The sequence below is a fragment of the Marmota monax genome, unplaced genomic scaffold (genome assembly GCF_021218885.2).
Source record: "Marmota monax isolate L192 unplaced genomic scaffold, Marmota_monax_Labrador192_F-V1.1 WCK01_AAM20220418_F8-fsc00108, whole genome shotgun sequence".
Classification (NCBI taxonomy): domain Eukaryota; kingdom Metazoa; phylum Chordata; class Mammalia; order Rodentia; family Sciuridae; genus Marmota; species Marmota monax.
The window spans coordinates 1,570,774-1,588,983 of NW_026694593.1; the positions used below are offsets into that span (position 1 = coordinate 1,570,774).

Below are 18,210 nucleotides of genomic sequence, written 5' to 3' on the forward strand. Positions count from 1 at the left end.
ATGCAAGAAAAACTGGAAATCCAAATGTAAAATAATGAAATTAGATGTTTAGCACCATATGTGAAGTTTAACTCAAGATAGATCAAAGATCTAAATTTAAGACCTAAAAAAAACACAACAATAAAATCTTAGAAGAAAATAGTTTGTAAAAACATTGGTTTTGGCATTGATTATTTCACATTTTTAAATGAATCGATACAACATTCACCATTTTTAAGTGGCTTTTTAATGTAATGTAACATAAATACGTATATTTGTGTGGTAATAGCACGGTATGTGAGTTGCTATAAACGAAATCCCGGACTTTACAGATGCCATGTAAATGCTCTACTACTTTACTACTTCTACATCCCCAGTGTTTAATTCTTATTTATATTCTCTGTCTTCTGCATGAATGAATCATGTTTAGAGAGGTTTTTTTTGTTTTGTTTTGTTTTGGCCATTCTCTATGCATACATCTTGACAAAATATTTTACTTTCTCCCTATGTTGCCCATGCTTATCTCTCAAGGGCTCAAGTGATCCTCTCTCCCTCCCTCAGCTTGGACTATAGGTGTGCACCATCGCAATCATCATCTTTTTTTTTTTTTCCCCTCCTAGAGAATGTGTGTGTGATTTTTTTTTTCCCCCCAAGAGTATAACACATGCTGGTAATTCAGTGAAAACTAATAGTTTACTCATTCAAAAGTAAAGTGTCAGCTAGGTACAGTGACGCATGTTTTATAATCCCAGTGACTTGGGAGGATGAGGTACAAAGAATACACGTTCAAAGCCAGCCTTCGAAACTTAGCAAGGCCCTTGGCAACTTAGCAAAACCCTGTCTCAAAATAAAAAAACAAAAAGGGTGGGAATGTGACTCAGTGGCTAAATGCCCCTGGGATCAATCCCTAGCACCAACAAGTTTTTTTCAAAAAAAATAATAAAGTCTCATTTAATACATGTATATCCTTCTCTACCTTGTACTGTGCGTTTACAGAATATGTACACCTGCAAAACTGTTATTTAATGTAAATGGTAATAAACTAAACATTCATTTTTTATAACTTTAACTTTTTTCCCCAACTTACTGGGATTGAACTCAGAACCTCATGGATGCTAGGCAAGCACTCTACTACTGAGTTATGCCTATTATAACTTAAGAGATCTTTTATAATAAGTATTTAGAATGACCTTAGTCCATGGTAAGATCATTTCATAATTTACTTAATTATTTTCTTTGAATGGGCTATGTCTTCTCTTTTTAATATTTAGCTTTTGAACCTCAGATAAAATTTACTTTGTGTTAGATATGACTTAGAGATTTAATTATCTTCTCAGATATTTAAATGGTACTCCTACCATCATTTATTGATGAATTTATCCTTTCCTTACTTATTTGCTATAACTTTGTCATACAATTTTTTTCTAGATTTGAATCTTTTTTTTTTCTTCTTTCTTTTTTTATTTGTTCTCTTTAGTTACTCATGACAGTAGAGTATATTTTGACATATTTATACAAACAAGGAGTACATCTTATTCTAATTACGATCCCAGTCTCGTAGTTGTACATGATGTGGAAATTCACTGTAGTGTATTTATGTATGTACATAGGAAAGTTAAGTGAGAGGAGTCTTAGAAAAATTTTGTTCTGAGTCTTTTCTGATATCACTATAATACTATCTCAATTACTGAAACTTTAAAAACACCTATGAGTAGAATGATTTCTGCCTTCAAAGTAGTTAGAGACATTGTGACCTTTCGCTTTAGGAAGATTCACCTTAAAAATGTGATTCAAAGAATCCGTTTTAGTTCAGATTAACCTTTTGTTGCAGGAAATTCTGGTATCATAATCAGTGACATTAAACACACACACATATTTCCACAAATTGTGTTCTGGTACTCAAGATGATTATGAAGGGAAAGATATAATTTCTGCCCTTGATTATATAGGAAAGAATATCACATAGTGAATTCCTAGAGACAGCAAGTTTTTTTTTTTTTTTATACTTTTCGTTGAAGCCTATATGTTCTTGTTAAATCATAGTTATTTGTTCATTTATTAATTCTGTAATTTTTTATTTAAAGATTATTGTATGTGCTTGGGGTTGGATACAGTGATGAACAAATATAAATACTTTGCCTATGTTTGTGGATTTTATAGTTCACAGCCTTTTATGAAGGATTACTTGGAATTATGAATGTAAATGATACAGTCAATTGGCCTAGTTTCCCTGAGAAAATGGTGACATGAGCTAAAAATCTGAATATCTGTTATTTAAATTAATAAGTCCAGGGCTAACATTTTAGGGTGAATATTTTAAGGAAGTGAATTCAAGTAGTTTTCTTGTTGTTTGTTTTGGATTTTTTGTTTTGTTGGGGGTTTTGTTGTTATTGTTTTGGCCAAAACAGAGTAAAACAAAAAGAATGGTCTAAAATGAATCTAGTTAACGGCCAGATTATGCCAAAAGCCTCATGTGCTACGATAAAGATTTTGGTAAGTATTGTTAATGCTAACAAACCACAATACAGAGGAATAATTTAATAGTTATGAACCTTGCTCTGTGCTCAGAAAAAAAAAATTATAATCAAATGATGTTTCTGAAAAGAAATAGGTGAATTTTAAAACACCACCCTTCCCTAGGGCTTTTACAATTTTATTTTTGGTACTAAGGGTTTAACCCAGAGACACTTTACCATGTGAGCAACATCCCCTATTTTCTATTTTAAGAGAGGGTCTCACAAGTTGCTTTAGGGACCTGCTAGTTGCTGAAGCTGATCTTGAGCTTGCTGTCTTTCTTTCTCAGCCTCCAAAGTCAGTCGCTGAGATTACAGGCATGTGCTACCATGTCCAGCTTCTATACGAACTCTTGAACTCAGATGAGTACTCCAAATTTTTTCTAGTGTTTACTTCCATTTAAATTTTTGGTTATCTTGCTTCTTTGAGCCCCTAAGAAAGTTAGCAGGAACCTCTCTCAAAATGAAAAGTTGAGCACAGTGGCGCAACCCCAGCAGCTCCAGAGGTTAAGCCAACCTCAGCAAAGGCAAGGACTAAGCAACTCAGTGAAACCCTGCCTCTAAATAAAATATAAAATAGGGTGGGGTGGGGGGGGGTGAGGGATATGGCTTAGTTGGTAGAGTGCTTGCCTTGCATTCACAAGGCCCTGGGTTCAATTCCCAGCACCACAGGGAGAGGAAAAATAGGACTGGGGACCTGGCTCAGTGGAAGATTGATCCCCCTGAGTTCAGTCCCTGGCAACACCACCCCTTCCCCCTATACCCCAAAAAAGAAACCAGGCATGATGGCACACATCTGTAATCCCAGCAGCTCTGGAGGCTGAGGCCAGAGGATGGAGAATTCAAAGCCAGCCTCAGCAATTTTAAGGAGTCCCTAAGCCACTTAGCAAAACCTAACTCAAAATAAATATAAAAGACCTGGGGGGCTGGGGCTGTAGCTCAGTTGGTAGAGTGCTTGCCTCATATGTACAAGGCCCTGGGTTCAATCCCCACCACAAAAAAAAAAAAGAAAGAAAAAAGGGGGAAAAAAAAGAAAGGGATTAAGTGCCCCTGGGTACCAGGAAAAAAACAAACAAACAAATAAAAAAAAAATTTAAAAAGGACTGGAGATTCAATCCCCAGTAAAAAGGAAGGAAATTGAATTTGATACTGCATTTTGTAACTGCTAAACTAATTAAATTCTAGTTTCTGATTTTGTGGATTCCTTGGGTTTTTCTATACAGACAATTGTGTGAGATGTGAGAAGAGTTAGTTTGTGACTTTATCCATTCCAATCTTTTTTTTCTTTTTGTCTTTTATGTAAGAGTCAGGAAAAAAATCTAGAAAACTTCCTGCTGTGTCATTGCTTAGGTCCCCATGTTATATTAGTCTTTTTGCTTATGTGTATTTTGTATGTGATTTCTACTGAATGATAAGTGGTAGTATATCTATTTATTTTTCTCTCAACCAGAATTTCCTTTCATTTTTCATAAGATGTTTTTGCTCAATTTGGAATTCTTTTTATCAGGCTCCCCCCCACAACCACCTTCTAGCTTCATTGTTTCAGACATAAGATGGTTCATTCTTTTTATATCTCTTTTTATAATAGTGTCCTCCACCAACTTTTTTATCACTAGTTTTCAGTAAGTTTATCATTATATGCCTTATTTTTTCATTTGTTTTCTATCTTGCTTGTTTTTAACTTTGTTTATATTTTTTATCAAATTGGGAAATTTTTTTAGCCAGACTCATTATTTTTCATTGTGTACTTGTTTACTTTGAATGTTTCAACCTTGTGTGTTCAGATTTTATTGTTTTTTCCTTAATTATTTCTTTGTATGTTTTATTTCAGTAGTTTAGGTTTCTAGTCCTAGTTTTCTCTAGGATTCATTCCACGATTCCAGTTGCTTTATGTTGTCCCCTAGATTGTTGATTCTATTTTTTTTTTTTTGCACCCTTTTAATTTATCTCTGTATCAGTGTGGGTTTTTTCTGTTGTGTCCTCAAGTTCAGTGATATTTTTTTCTATAATGTTTACTTTGCTGTTAATTACTCTAGACTCAGTTTTTTCATTTTAGTCTGAATTTTCCAATTCTCAGTGTTCAATTTTTTAATGTATTCCATCTCTCTCCTCTTTAATGTATTCCATATCCCCCCCCCATTATGATGCTCGTGATCAAATTTTCCTCTAAATTCTTAATGATACTTGTAATTGAATTTAAAGGGTTTTTTCCCTCTGATTTCTGATGGATTATTTCCCCCCCACGTTTCATTTTCCTACATTTTAGCATGTGTTAGAAATTTTTATTTCTATTATGAATATCATATTATTTAATATGTCTGGGTTTTGTTGGTTTTCCTTTATTTTGAGAGCCATGTGCTGCAGATATAGCTCACTGGGTTCTTGAGAGGCTGCTAAATTGGTTGTGGACTAACTTTCATTTTGAAATTCGTTTTTAAACTTTTTACGACTGATCTTTATTCCAGGAATAATGAATTTCTACTATAGTTGTTAACATTGCCTACTAGAATCTCTATTGAAAGCCTTGAGTATTAGACTATGTCTTTCCATTCTGCCTATAGAATTTAAGTATCTGTCAACATATGTGAACTCTATTATTCAGCTTATAATTCTCTGAATCCTTTGTTCAGCCACATTGAATTTTGTCCTTTGCATGGACACTTTAGTATATAGCAATATAATAATTTCTGGAGTTATTTTCTATAGCTTCAAAATTCCAGCTACCTTATTCTCTCCATACTAGTATTTGTCTCTGTTCAACTCTTCTATTTGACCATTCTGTGCTTGGCCTATTCCTGCGTAGTCATTCTTAGAAAAGCAAGATGATTATATGACTCACTTTTCCCCGCCCCCATTTTCTCAGGGATCATAGGGTAACACTGTTATCCAGTGTTTAATAACTTTCATAATTTTTCCTCTATATTTCTGGTAGTTTACCTTATTTCTGTTAGCTTTTGTCAGAAAGTTAAATGTGGTGTCATTCATTTTAATGTGGCCAGATGAGGAAGTCCCCATCTCCTTTTTAAAAATTGTTACGATTGTTTTTTTAAATAGTCCTTTGCAGAAGATTTCTTTTTCACAATAAAGTCATCTTTAAACTTCTCTTTCTAGCTTTACAGAAGCACCAGTAGAGATTCCCAGTCCTCCTGAAACCCTAATCAAACCTCCTGAACCTGAAAGTACCTTGCAGCCTGTGCTCTCTCTCATCCCAAGGGAAAAGAAGGCCCCACGTCCCCCAAAGAAGAAGTATCAGAAAGCAGGGCTGTATTCTGACGTTTACAAAACTACAGAGTAAGTAGTAGTAACTGTCAGCTGGCATCCTTTAAAATACCTGTTATTCTCTCATGTTTGAAAAAGACCCTTTGTCAATCAAAAAATAATATTAATGTATTGCAAATATCAGTCTTATCTTAAATACCTTAATAGTTCACTGTACTCATTATGCTGTACTACGTTGTACAGGGTTTATTTTCCCTGATCTTTATATTCTCTCTACCTTTTAGATTATGTTCCTGTAGTTTGAATCTAATGATGAATTTTTTTTTTTTTTAATTTTTGATTTGTTCTATTTTCTGGTATTGGGGTTTGAACTCAAAAAACATTCTTAATCCTGAATGAAATCCCAAACCTTTTAATTTTTTTGAAATTTGGTCCAAGTAAGTTGCCTGGGCTAGCTTCATACTTATAATCTTCCTGCCTTGGTTCTCAAATAGTAGGGATAATGGGTATGTGCCAACACACCCAGCTCTAATGGTGCCTTTTTTGTTAATTAACAATAAAGAAAATGGCACTAAAATGCCATTTAAACTAAAATGATATTAAGAGTGAACTACTTTATTTTCAACCAGTTTTGCCAGAATAAAAAATGCTCTCTCCTTAGTTTGAACAATTTCATATGCCCTTGACAAAGCACCAAAGAGATTTTCATTGTATAATTTAGTAAGAAGTCGTCCATACAGCCAGGCACATTGGCAAACGCCTATAATCCCAGCAACTTGGTAGGCTAAAGTGGGAGAATCACAGATTCAAAGCCAGCCTTGGCAAGACCTTAAGTGACTTATCGAGACCCAACTCAAAATAAAAGGGTGGAGATGTGGTTCAGTGGTTAAGCACCCCAGGATTCAGTCACCAGCGCAAAATTAAAAAGGGGTAGTAGTTCATATAATTGTTAGATTTGGGGAGTTTGATAGCAGTTTGACAGGCACAAAAGGCTATTACAATCAGAACAGTATGTAAAAAGGTACATAATGGAATGCAAAGATTTTGCATATATTGGAACAGCTCACAGCTCAGGGTTTCTGTAATGTATTAGCTTTATAGCCAGGCACAGTGGCACAGGCCTGTAATACCAGCAGTTTGGGACGTTGAAGCCAGAAAATCACAAGTTCAAGACCAGCATCAACAATTTAGCAAGGCTGTAAGCAACTTAGCAAGACCCTATCTCAAAATGAAAAAGAAGAAGGATTGGGAATGTAGCTCAGTAGTAAAGCACCCCTGGATTAAATCCCCAGTACTATAAAAAGGAAAATTGGCCATGGTGGCATACGCCTCTAATCCCAGTGTCTTGTGAGACTGAGGCAAAATTTGAGGCCAGCCTCAGAAGTTTAAAAAGGCTCTAAGCATCTTAGCAAGACTCTGCCTTGAAATAAAAAATAAAATGGGCTGGGGATATGGCTCCGTGGTTAAATACCCCTAATGTTCACTCCCTGGTACCAAAAAAAGAAAGAAATCAGGATTCTCTCAGTACTAATGAGAAAATAGAAATACACTTTGCAATACATCTAATAAGTCATAATTTTAAAGCAAATTATTCTAGATATAGAAAAGCTAAAGTATGTTTAACAAGCTTTCTACTAAAGTTTAAGTTTTATTTCTGTTCTTTTTCTTAATTCTTTTAAAATGACAAGTAAAATACTAATAAATATCTTACTATAGGGCCAGGCATGGTGGTGCACACCTATAATCCCAGCCACTTGGGAGGCTGAAGCAAAATGAAGTGCTAAGCAACTCAGTGAGACCCTATCTCTAAATAAAATACAAAATAGGTCTGGGGATATGGCTCAGTGGTCGAGTGCCGCTAAATTTAATCCCTGGTACCCACTCCCCCCAAAAATCACACTGTATGTATAGGGAGGTACTTCTATACTAGAATGCTTGTATAACATGGGTGAAGTCCTTGAGTTTGACATCCATCACCACAAAATCAATAAAAAACAAAAAAATTAAAAAACGGTAATGTTAGAAAATAATGGGGTTGAGGATATATATAGCTCAGTAGTAGTAGAATATTTGTTTTACATGTGTAATGCCTGGGTTTAATCCCCAGGGAATCATACTGTGCATCAAAAGATTAGGATCATCCACCACATTAATGTTTATAAATGTCTCTAATCAAACAAAGATTGCATTATCAAAGTGAAATATTACTGTATTTATGTGACAAGTAGCTCTTTGTCTTGCAGAAATAATTAGGGGGGAAAATGGCTTATTCTGGAGTATTTTATATTCTTTTTCTTGTATCAGGGATTAAACCCAGGAGCACTCAACCACTGAGCCACATCCTTTGCTCTTTTTTTAATTTATTTTGAGACAGGGTTTCACTAATTGTGTACTTGAAATCCTTCTACCTCAACTTTTCAAATTGCTGGGATTATAGGCATGTGCCACCACACCTGACCCTGTGCCTTTTTTTTTTTTTTTCCACCTGTGGTGCTGGGGATGGAACCCAGGGGTCTTGTGCATGCAAGACAAGCACTCTACCAACTGAGCTGTATTCCCAGCCCTTTAGTTTTTATTTTTGACTCAGGGTCTCACTAAGTTGCCACACCTGGCCTTGAACTTGTCTTGCCTCAGCCTGCTGAATAGCTGGAATTACAAGTGCACACCACCATGCCCAACTTTCTGTATGCAGTGTTAAAAACTGTGGAGCCTGTTCTTTTGTTGTTGTTTGTTTGTGCATTTTTGTGAGCTGCTGTTTCCTATTGGTACCAATATGTTTAATAAACTTAATTTTTAGAGCAATTGTAGATTAATAGCAAAATTAAGTAGAAAGAAGAGTTTCCTTATGTTCTCTCTCCTTACACATGTATACTCAGTATTATAACACAACATTTTTATTAGAGTCAGTGCACTTAGCTGGGTGTTGTCACACACCTTTGATTCCAGGGACTCAGGAGACTGAGATCCACAGAAGCATTGCAAGTGCAAAGCCAGCCACAGCAATTTAGTGACTCCCTAAGCAATTAACAAAACCTTGTCTCAATATACATACATAAGGAATGGGGATGTGCTCAGTGGTAAAGTACCCTGGGTTAAATCCCCATTACCAAAAAGTCAATCAATCAGTCTACTTACACTAATACATCATTATCATCTAAAGTCCATAGTTTACATTAGGGTTCACACTTGGTATTATACATGCAATATGTCTTGACACTTGTATAATGATATTTATCAAATATTTAAATAAAATACAGAATGGTTTTTACTACAAGAAAAGTCGAAAAGTCCTCTGTGCTCTGGCAGGCTATCAAGGGAGAATATGATTCAATCAAAAATTAATCAAGATAAAAACCACATTGTCAGTTTAAAAGATTAATTAGATGAGGAGATAATAGAAATTAGAGACCCATTTAGGAAGCAGCATGCCTTTTTTGGTATTATAGAATAAAAGAAATGTTATGAACTAAGATATGACACCCACGGAAGAATGTTGGAAATTTTAAGATCATGAAAATTCTTTATATTAAATTCTTTATATTAAAATGAAACTAAAGGGAGATCATAGGGAGTGAAAGTTAGGTCCTGGACTCATTGATGCTTTTTTTGTTGTTGTTTTGTTTTGTTTTGGTTTTGGCAGTTCTGGGGATTGATCATACCTCCTACATGCTAGGCAAACACTCTTTAACACTGAGCCTTATCCTGTGATGCTGTGATTTTAAAGCTTACAGAATACTCTTTATATTCATGGCAATCATATGTACATATGGAAACATGTAATCCTTATAAGAATAATATGTCATTATATAATATGTAATCATTAAGTAATGTTTATGCAGTTGTCATATCCTAAGGATTATATGTATTTTGATAATAAAATCATGGTATCATCTTATATTTGATACATCATTTTAAATTTTCTAAGTGCTTTAATATTCTTTTAGTCTATAAGGATGGTAAAACAGGTAAAAACAAAAAAGTTACAGGATTCATTGAAACTTGCCAAAACTGTTGATATAATCATTGCCATAACCATCAGCACTTAGACATCATACCACTGTTGTTTTACTACTAAATTGTGATGTCTCAGAGACTTAGGGTTATTTCATGAGAATTCCTTTCTTACACATAATTTAGAATCAGAACATGGTTCGTTTTTCTCTGAAATACTTCAGACATATCTCAGACTACAAATCCAGTTTAAATGCAATGGTGTAGACTGGGATGAATACTGAGTCTCACACCATTTTCTGTATGTAATGTAGATTTGTGTACTTTAATTAATGGATGATTTTTTAGTGTAATTTTAGATTCAAAGAAAAGCTGAATGGGTGTTTGTTTATACCTGCTTTTCTGACACATGAACAGTCTCCTCATTATAGACATTCCTCACCATGTTACAGTATTAACATTTGTTAAAATTCATGAACCTATATCATAATCACCCAAACTCCATTGTTTCAACTAGGATTTACTCTTGGAGTTGTATATTCTGGGGGGGTTTGACAAATGTATTAATGACATATTTCTACCACTGTAGTATCATACAAAAGAGTTTTACTGCCCTTATATATCTTCTGCCTTGTCATCTGTATCCTGGCAGTGGGCCACTGATCCTTAACATTGCGTGTCTCCATAATGTTGCCTATTCTAGAATGTCATATGGTTGGGATCATAGTATGTAGCCTTTTCAGAATGGCTTCTTTTACTTAGCAATATGTATTTAAGTTTCCTCCATGTCTTATAAGGCTTGATAGCTCTTATTTTTTTTTAAATTGCCGAATATTTCATTATCTAGATATGCCACAGTTTATCCTTCACCTACTGAAGGACATCTTGGTTGCATCCATGTTTTGACAGTTGGGAATGAAACCTGCTACAAATATACATGCATGGATTTTGTGTGGATGGTAGGTTTTCATTTCACTTTGGTAAAGATCAAGAAGTACATGGCAGGATCAGATAGTAGTAGTATGTTTAGTTTTGTTTTTTAAAAAAAAAAAATCCACTAAACTGTTTTCCAAAGAGACTCTACCATTTTGCATTCCCAACAGCAATTGGTGAAAATTTCTATTGTTCTACAAACCTCACTAGCATTTCTTGTGTTGTCAGTGTTTTGGTTTTGGCCCCATTGGTAGCTGTGTAGTGCATCTCATGATTCTGATTCATTGTATCCTTGTTGCTTGCTATCTGTGTCATCATCTTTTTTTGTTGTTGGTTTCTGTTGTAATTTTTCGCTTCATTTTCTTCTTTGTGGTACTAGGGATTGAACACAGGGGCACTTTACCACTGAGCTATATCCCCAACCCTTTTTACTTTTTGAGACATGATCTCCTAAATTGTTAAGGCTTGCTTCAATGTTTTGAACCTCCTGTGAAATTACAAGCCTTTATGATGCCCTGTTCTGTCTTTGTTGAGCTATCTGTTCAGTTCCTTTGCCCATTTTTATGAGATTTGTTAGCTTTTCTGGATATTTGCGTCTCTCTATAAATATAATTTTTTTTAATATTTATTTTTTAGTTATAGTTGAACACAATATCTTTATTTTGTTTATTTATGTGGTGCTGAGGATCAAACCCAGGGCCTTGCACATGCGAGGCGAGTGCTCTGATACTGATTATCTCTATCCATGAACAAGGGGTTTGTCTTCTAAGGATGTCACTAAACAAACTTACTTTCTCTTACTATATTTTTTTTCCTTTTTTAGTTATAGGTGGACACAATGTCTTTATTTTATATTTATGTGGTACTGAGGATCAAACCCAGTGCCTCACATATGCTAGACAAGCACTCTACCTCTGAGCCACAGTCCCAGCCCTCTTACTATATTTTCACAATGCACACTATCTTTGTGACATCTGTCAACTAAATGCATGGGGATTTCTCCCTACCCAGAAATCTCACTGGTTACCTGATGGGTACCCTCAAATTTAATTCATTTCTGACGCTGTCTACCAGGAAATAGATTCCAGTTCCACCGAGTGAGAATTTCAGCCAACCCCAACCCCTATCCCCCACTCTTCCACACACACACACACACACACACACACACACAATTTGAGCTGCTAATTACAAGCTCCAGATATAAGTGTAGACTTCTGACAAACTGACTATTAATCAGGTTTCCCACAGTTCCCTCCTTGGGTCCTATTTAATTGGCTAGCATGACTCAGAAAACTCGGGAAACCACTCATATTTACCATGTTATAAGAGATATGCAAAGGCCCTAGGTGAAATGAGACATGTATTTGGAAAAAGGCACAGAATCTTCATGCCATTTTAGAATGTGTCACGTTCCCATAACCTCTGTGTAGAAGCTCTCCAGATTTAGTTGTTTTGTGATTTTTGAAGACTTCATTACATTGGCATAATTAATTAAATCATGGGCCATTGATGATCAATTTAACCTGACCTGTCCCAACCCTGAAGATGGAGTGGGTAGACTAAAAGTCGCAACACACTAAGCATATCTTGGTCTTTTCTGTGACCTCATCCTAAAGCTACCTAGGGGCTGCCAGCTAACAGTCATCTCTGTACCATATATAAGAAATACTCATCCCTTTGGTGATTCTCTGGGTTTTAGGAGTTGTACATATGCCAGGAAGCTGGAACAAATGAACAAAGATCAAATACATCACATCTTCCCACTTATTTAGTTTTGTTGTTGTTGTTGTTTGTTTGTTTGTTTGTTTTTTAACAAATCAAATGATGCTGGGGATGGGGGGAACTCAGTGCCTCACACATGCTAGGCAAGCAATCTACCACTGAGCTACATCCCCAACTCCCAATTCTTTGATATATTTTATCAGAGTTCTGTAGTTTTTGTCATATGATCTTGAACACCCTTAGATTTGTACGAACTTCACTTTTGTGATTGATAATGTGCTAATTTGTGTACTAGAATTTTCAAAATTGTGTCATAAATGCTCTTGTGATAAGGCTTGGTTACCAGCCTTTGGGAGATGAGGAAATCATTATTGAAACCCTAGACCCTTGTTCTCCACTTCCTGACTACCATGATTTAAACCAGGTCTTCACCACATGTTCCTACCATTATATACTGTGCCATCACAGGCCAAAAACAACAGGGCCAAAAGTGACCTTGGACTAAAACCTCTGAAACTGGACCAAAGTAAATCTTTCCTCCTTATAAATTACTTATTTCAGGTATTTTTTTTCACATGAGAAAGCTGACTAACATAATTTCCTATGCTTGTCTTGAAGGAAAATCACAATATGAAAATTTTAGTACTGGAAATGGCCTGGATTCTTCTACATCTAATCCTTCATTTTTGATAGATGGGAAAACTGAAGCCAATGAGATGGTAACTGATTTGCTGAAAACATACAGGTTATTTTTGGCAAAACCAGAATTAGGCCATGGTGGTACATGTCTGTAATCCCACTTGTTTGGGAGATTAAGGCAGGAAGATTGCCAAGTTTAAGGCCAGACTGAGAAACTTGAGGAGATTTAATCTAAAAATTTAAAATAAGGCCTAATATGTACAAGTCCAGCATCAATAGCAATAAAATAAAAATACATTACATTGTTGTGCAACCATGCATGGCCTTAATAGCAGCATGCATCATTATACATTGTACATTTTCTTTTGTGAACCTCATAGGATGTATATACATAATCTTGGATTCTATATACAAGTAGACTATAAGGTATAGTCTTTTGTCCATAGGATCAAGAAAAACATAACAACATGAGATCAAGTCAAGCGTAAAAGAAAGTGATGGAACCAAGATACAGTAGTTCAACATGAGATGTATGTGGCAGCTGCCAGCATAACATGGCATGTTGTTTCACTATAAGCTTTTTTCTTTTAATAAGTACAAGTATACTCTAAAAAGATTTAGCCAGGCATGGTGGTGCATGCCTGTAATCCCAGTGGTTTAGGAGCCTGAGGCAGGAGGATCACAAGTTCAAAGCCAGGCACAGCAATTTAGTGAGGCCCTAAGCACCTCAGTGAGACACCCTGTCTCTAAAATAAAGTATGGTTAAGTTCTCTTGTTTCAATCGCTGGTACCAAAAAAAAAAAAAAGATTTAAAGTACAGTATGGTATAAACTTGAACTTTTTCTTTTTGTTGGTACTAAGAATTGAATACTTTACTAATAAGTTTCAGTTCCAGCTCCTTATTATTGTTTTGCAACAGACTCTTGATAGGTTGCTGAAAGTCATCACTGAGTTAATGAAGCTGGCCTCAAACTTGTCATCCTCCTGCCTCAACCTCATGATTTCTTATTTACTAAGATTCTTGGAACCAATACTTCAGTGATAGTAAAGGATATAGTGTAGCCTATTTTTCTAGTCTTAGCTCCATTAACGGGCCTTAAGCTACAATATCTGATCACTTCTCCACTTCCCTTTTCTCTTGGTTTTCATCCTAGGTGATTGTTCTACATAGTATACCTTCCGTCTTTCCTCTTGCCACATCCTTTCAAACCTCATTCAAGATCTGAAATTCTTCACATTAAAGTAGTCTTAGTTTCTTTTAGTTGCAATTATTTTTACATTCCTTTTGGTTTTTGTAGAATTTAGTGGTTCGATGTAGAAAGTAGTATTAAGAGTTTTATCATACACGTAGACCAGTGGTACAGAATAGTAGAAACATAGACAAACCCACACAAAAACAGTTATCTCCTACTAGACAAACATGCCAGAAGCATTCACTGGAGAAAAGAGCCTATTTAATAAATGGTACTGGAACAAAAGGAAAGCCACATATAAGAAAATGAAATTAGGGCTGGGGTTGTGGCTCAATGGTAGGGTGCTTGCCTACCATGTGTGAAGCACTGGGTTCAATCCCCAGCACCACATAAAAATAAACAAATAAAGATATTGTGTCCATCCAAAAAAAGAGTTTTAAAATGAAAATGAAATTAAACCTCTGTCTCTCACCCTGCACAAAAATCAACTCAAAGTGGATCAAAAAAAGTAGGCCCAAATCTTCACTATGTCAGCCTAGGATCTGACTTCCTTTACAAGACTCCTAAAGTACAAAAAGTAAAATCAAGAATCAATAAATGGGATGGATTCAAACTAAAAAGCTTCTTGTTGGCAAAGGAAATAATCAATAACGTGATGAGAAAGCCTACAGAATGGGAAAAAATCTTTACCACGTGCCCCTTAGAGCACTAATCTCAGGATATATAAAGAACTCAAAAAACTTAACACCAAAAGAACAAATAACCCAATCAATAAATGGGCTAAGGAACCAATGGACACTTCACAGAAGAAGAAATATAATCTATCAACAAACATATGAAAAAATGTCCATCATCTCTAGCAGTTAGAGAAATGCAAATCAAAACTACCAGTCAGAATAGCAATCATCAAGAGTACAAGCAATAATAAATGTTTTGGCGAGGATGTGGGGGAAAAGGTACACTCATACATTGTTGTTGGGACTGCAAATTGGTTCAACCACTTTGGAAAGCAGTATGGAGACTCCTCAGAAAACTTGAAATGGAACCGCCATTTGACCAAACTATCCCACTCCTCGGTTTATACCCAAAGGACTTAAAATCATCATACTGCAATGACACAGCCATGTCAGTGTTTATAGCAGCTCAAGTCACAGTAGCTAACTATGGAACCAACCTAGGGTGCCCTTCAACAGATGAATGGAAAAAGAAAACATGGTATGTGTGTGTGGGTGTATTTATTTTTTTTCCCAATGGAATATTACTCAGCTTTAAAGAAGAATGAAATTATGGCACCTGCAGGTAAATGGATGAAATTAGAGAATATCATGCTAACAAAATCCCAGAAAACCAAAGGCCAAATGTTTTCTCTGATATGCAGGTGCTAATTTACAATGAGAGTTAGGGGCCTATGCTAGGGAAGAATAGTCAGTTTAGGTAGAGGAGAGTGAAGGGAGGTGAGGGGATATGGAGATAAGAAGGCTAATCGGATAAAACAGACATTATTACCTTATGTACATATATGACTGTATGATGTGATTCTGCATATGTACAATCAGAAATTATACCCCATTTATGTATGATTTATCAAAGTGCATAAATGCATTCTACTATCACATATAACTAATTAGAACAAATTTAAAAATTATAAAGGAAAAGAGTTTTGTCAAAAAGACCGAAGCAGAGTGATCACGCAAAGCCAGCCTCATCAAAAGTGAGGCATTGAGTAACTCAGTGAGACCCTGTCTCTAAATAAAATGCAAAATAGGGCTGAGGACGTGGCTCAGTGGTAGAGTGCCCCTGAGTTCAATCCTCGGTATTAAAAGTTTTATCATTTTGTGGTGTGTTATCTAGGCGTTTGCATTGATGTTTGTTATTCTATCAAACTCTAAGCTTCTTTTGTACAGGATCTCACTTTGTGCAACTTGTATGCTCTCTAGACTCTAGCAACATCTTTTAAATATTTAGAGAATCAACTGCCTGAATTCCTAAAATATAATATATGATTTTAAATCTTAGAAAAAAAATTAAATGCTAAGAATAGCATCTGCCCTTTCACTCTGTTATAAATATAAGGAAATAAATATTTCAGTTCATCATGTTTATATTCATCAAGATAGAATAAATGCCAAATTTTTTCTTGGAATGCTTATACTTATGTGTATATACACACAATCTTCATGTACTTGTATGCATGTGTCCCAAACAGTAATTCTGTTTGGGACACATGCATACAATTATGCATTATAATTGCATTATCAGTTATGTTTGTACATTTCATTTGCCAGTAACGAAAAACTTTTATCTGTATGTTCTCATTTGAATTCATTACACTGTATTTAAGTGTATCTGTTTCATAATCTTGCACCTCATTTGGATTAAAATCATAACAGTCTTTACAAATTTTTTATACCTTTATTTTATACATTCATTTTTATGTGGTGCTGACAGTCAAACCCCCTGCCTCACACGTGCCTCTACCACTGAGCCCCAACCCTAGCCCTACAAATTTTTATTTTGTTTTATTTTATTTTATTTTGGTACCAGGGATTGAACTCAGGGGCACTGGACCACTGAGCCACATCCCTAGCCCTGTTTTATATTTTAGACAGGGTTTCACTGAGTTGTTAGCATCCTGCCATTGCTGAGGCTCGCTTTGAATTCATGATCCTCCTATCTCAGCCTCCCAACCTGCTGGGATCACAGGTATGGGCCACTGTGCCTGGCAAATATTTTTTTTTTTTTACTATGGTTATTTTGTATTATTTTGTTTTGTTTTTGTAGTTACTGGGAATTATAACCCAGGGCATTTACCACTGAGCTCTTTTTTAATATTTTATTTTCAGACAGGGTCTTACAAAGTTGCTAAGAAATTCACTAATTGCTAGGCTGACCTCAAACATGTAAGCCTTCTGTCTCAGCCTATCAAGTCACTGACATTATAGGCATGTGCCACAATACTCGGATATTTTTTATTTTGTTTTCACCTCAAGCAGTGTTTGAAGTCTTAAGATAATTTTTCCTTGCCTTTAAGTATGATTTTGGTGCTCTTTCCTATAGTTGTTAGGTACAAAAGAAAATTGTATTTATTTAAACATCAATCTAAATAATTGTTATCAAAGTAAATTAATTTGTTGTTAAAAACCATTTACTATTTTACTAAAACATCATATGTTGATAGGGGTGTTCAGTGGAAGAGCACTTACATAGTATGGTGAGTCCCCTTGGTTCAGTCTTAAGTACCAAAAATATTTAAAAAGATATATGTTTATTAGGTAATAAACATATCATTTTAAATATGATTCTTACGAATCATCATCCATGATAAATTTAAAATTGCAAGATTGCACAAAAACTTTTGGCTGAACACATTAGCACTCACTTGTAGTCCCAGTTACTCAGGATCTGAGACAATCACTTGGGCCCTTTCTAAAAAAAAAGAAAAAGAAAAGAAAATGTGTGCCTTCTAACCAAAGTTATCAATTGCTTATTTTCATTCTCTTCTTTTTCACCTGTGTCTGCATTCACATGCACATGCACACACACAGGACATTTTTTCTGTCATTTGATTAAAAAATTATAGACTAGACTAGCCTATTTATTACTCATAAATATTTCAGTGTGCTTTTCCTTAGAACAATGGCATTTCTCATAGAAACATAATAAATATGTTAAATTCAGGATGTTAAACGTACTACCATAGTATTATCTAATACACAGTTCCATAATCAAATCTTATTGTCTCAGAAATATCTATGACATGACCTAATTCATGATCATGCATTATATTTGACTGTCATGTCCCTTTATTCGCCTTTAATTTGTGTGCTGTTATTTTAGGATTTTTTGGTTTGGTTTAGTACAGTACCAGGTATTAAACCCAAGGGCACTTAACCACTGAGCAACACTCCCAGCCTTTTTTTGTATTTTATTTTGAGGCAGAGTCTCCATTAAGTTGCTGAGGCTGACCTCAAACTTGAAGTCCTCCTGCCTTTTTTATTTATTTATATGTATTTCTGAGAATCCAACCCATTGCTTCACACATGCTAGGCATGCTCTCTACC

General features: G+C 35.2%; 1 protein-coding gene across 4 annotated transcripts in view; it reads left to right on the top strand.

The window, feature by feature from the left end:
- Positions 1-18,210, top strand: part of Ash1l (ASH1 like histone lysine methyltransferase) — a 174,505-nt gene that overhangs the window by 90,208 nt on the left and 66,087 nt on the right. For 3 of the 4 annotated variants that reach the window (XM_046421554.2, XM_046421555.2, XM_046421552.2), the window contains one exon: positions 5,604-5,783. The exons of the other annotated variant lie outside the window; for it this stretch is intronic. In XM_046421554.2, coding sequence (XP_046277510.1) covers positions 5,604-5,783 — 180 coding nt within the window. The remainder of the gene's footprint in view (positions 1-5,603; positions 5,784-18,210) is intronic. 4 annotated transcript variants of the gene reach the window in all.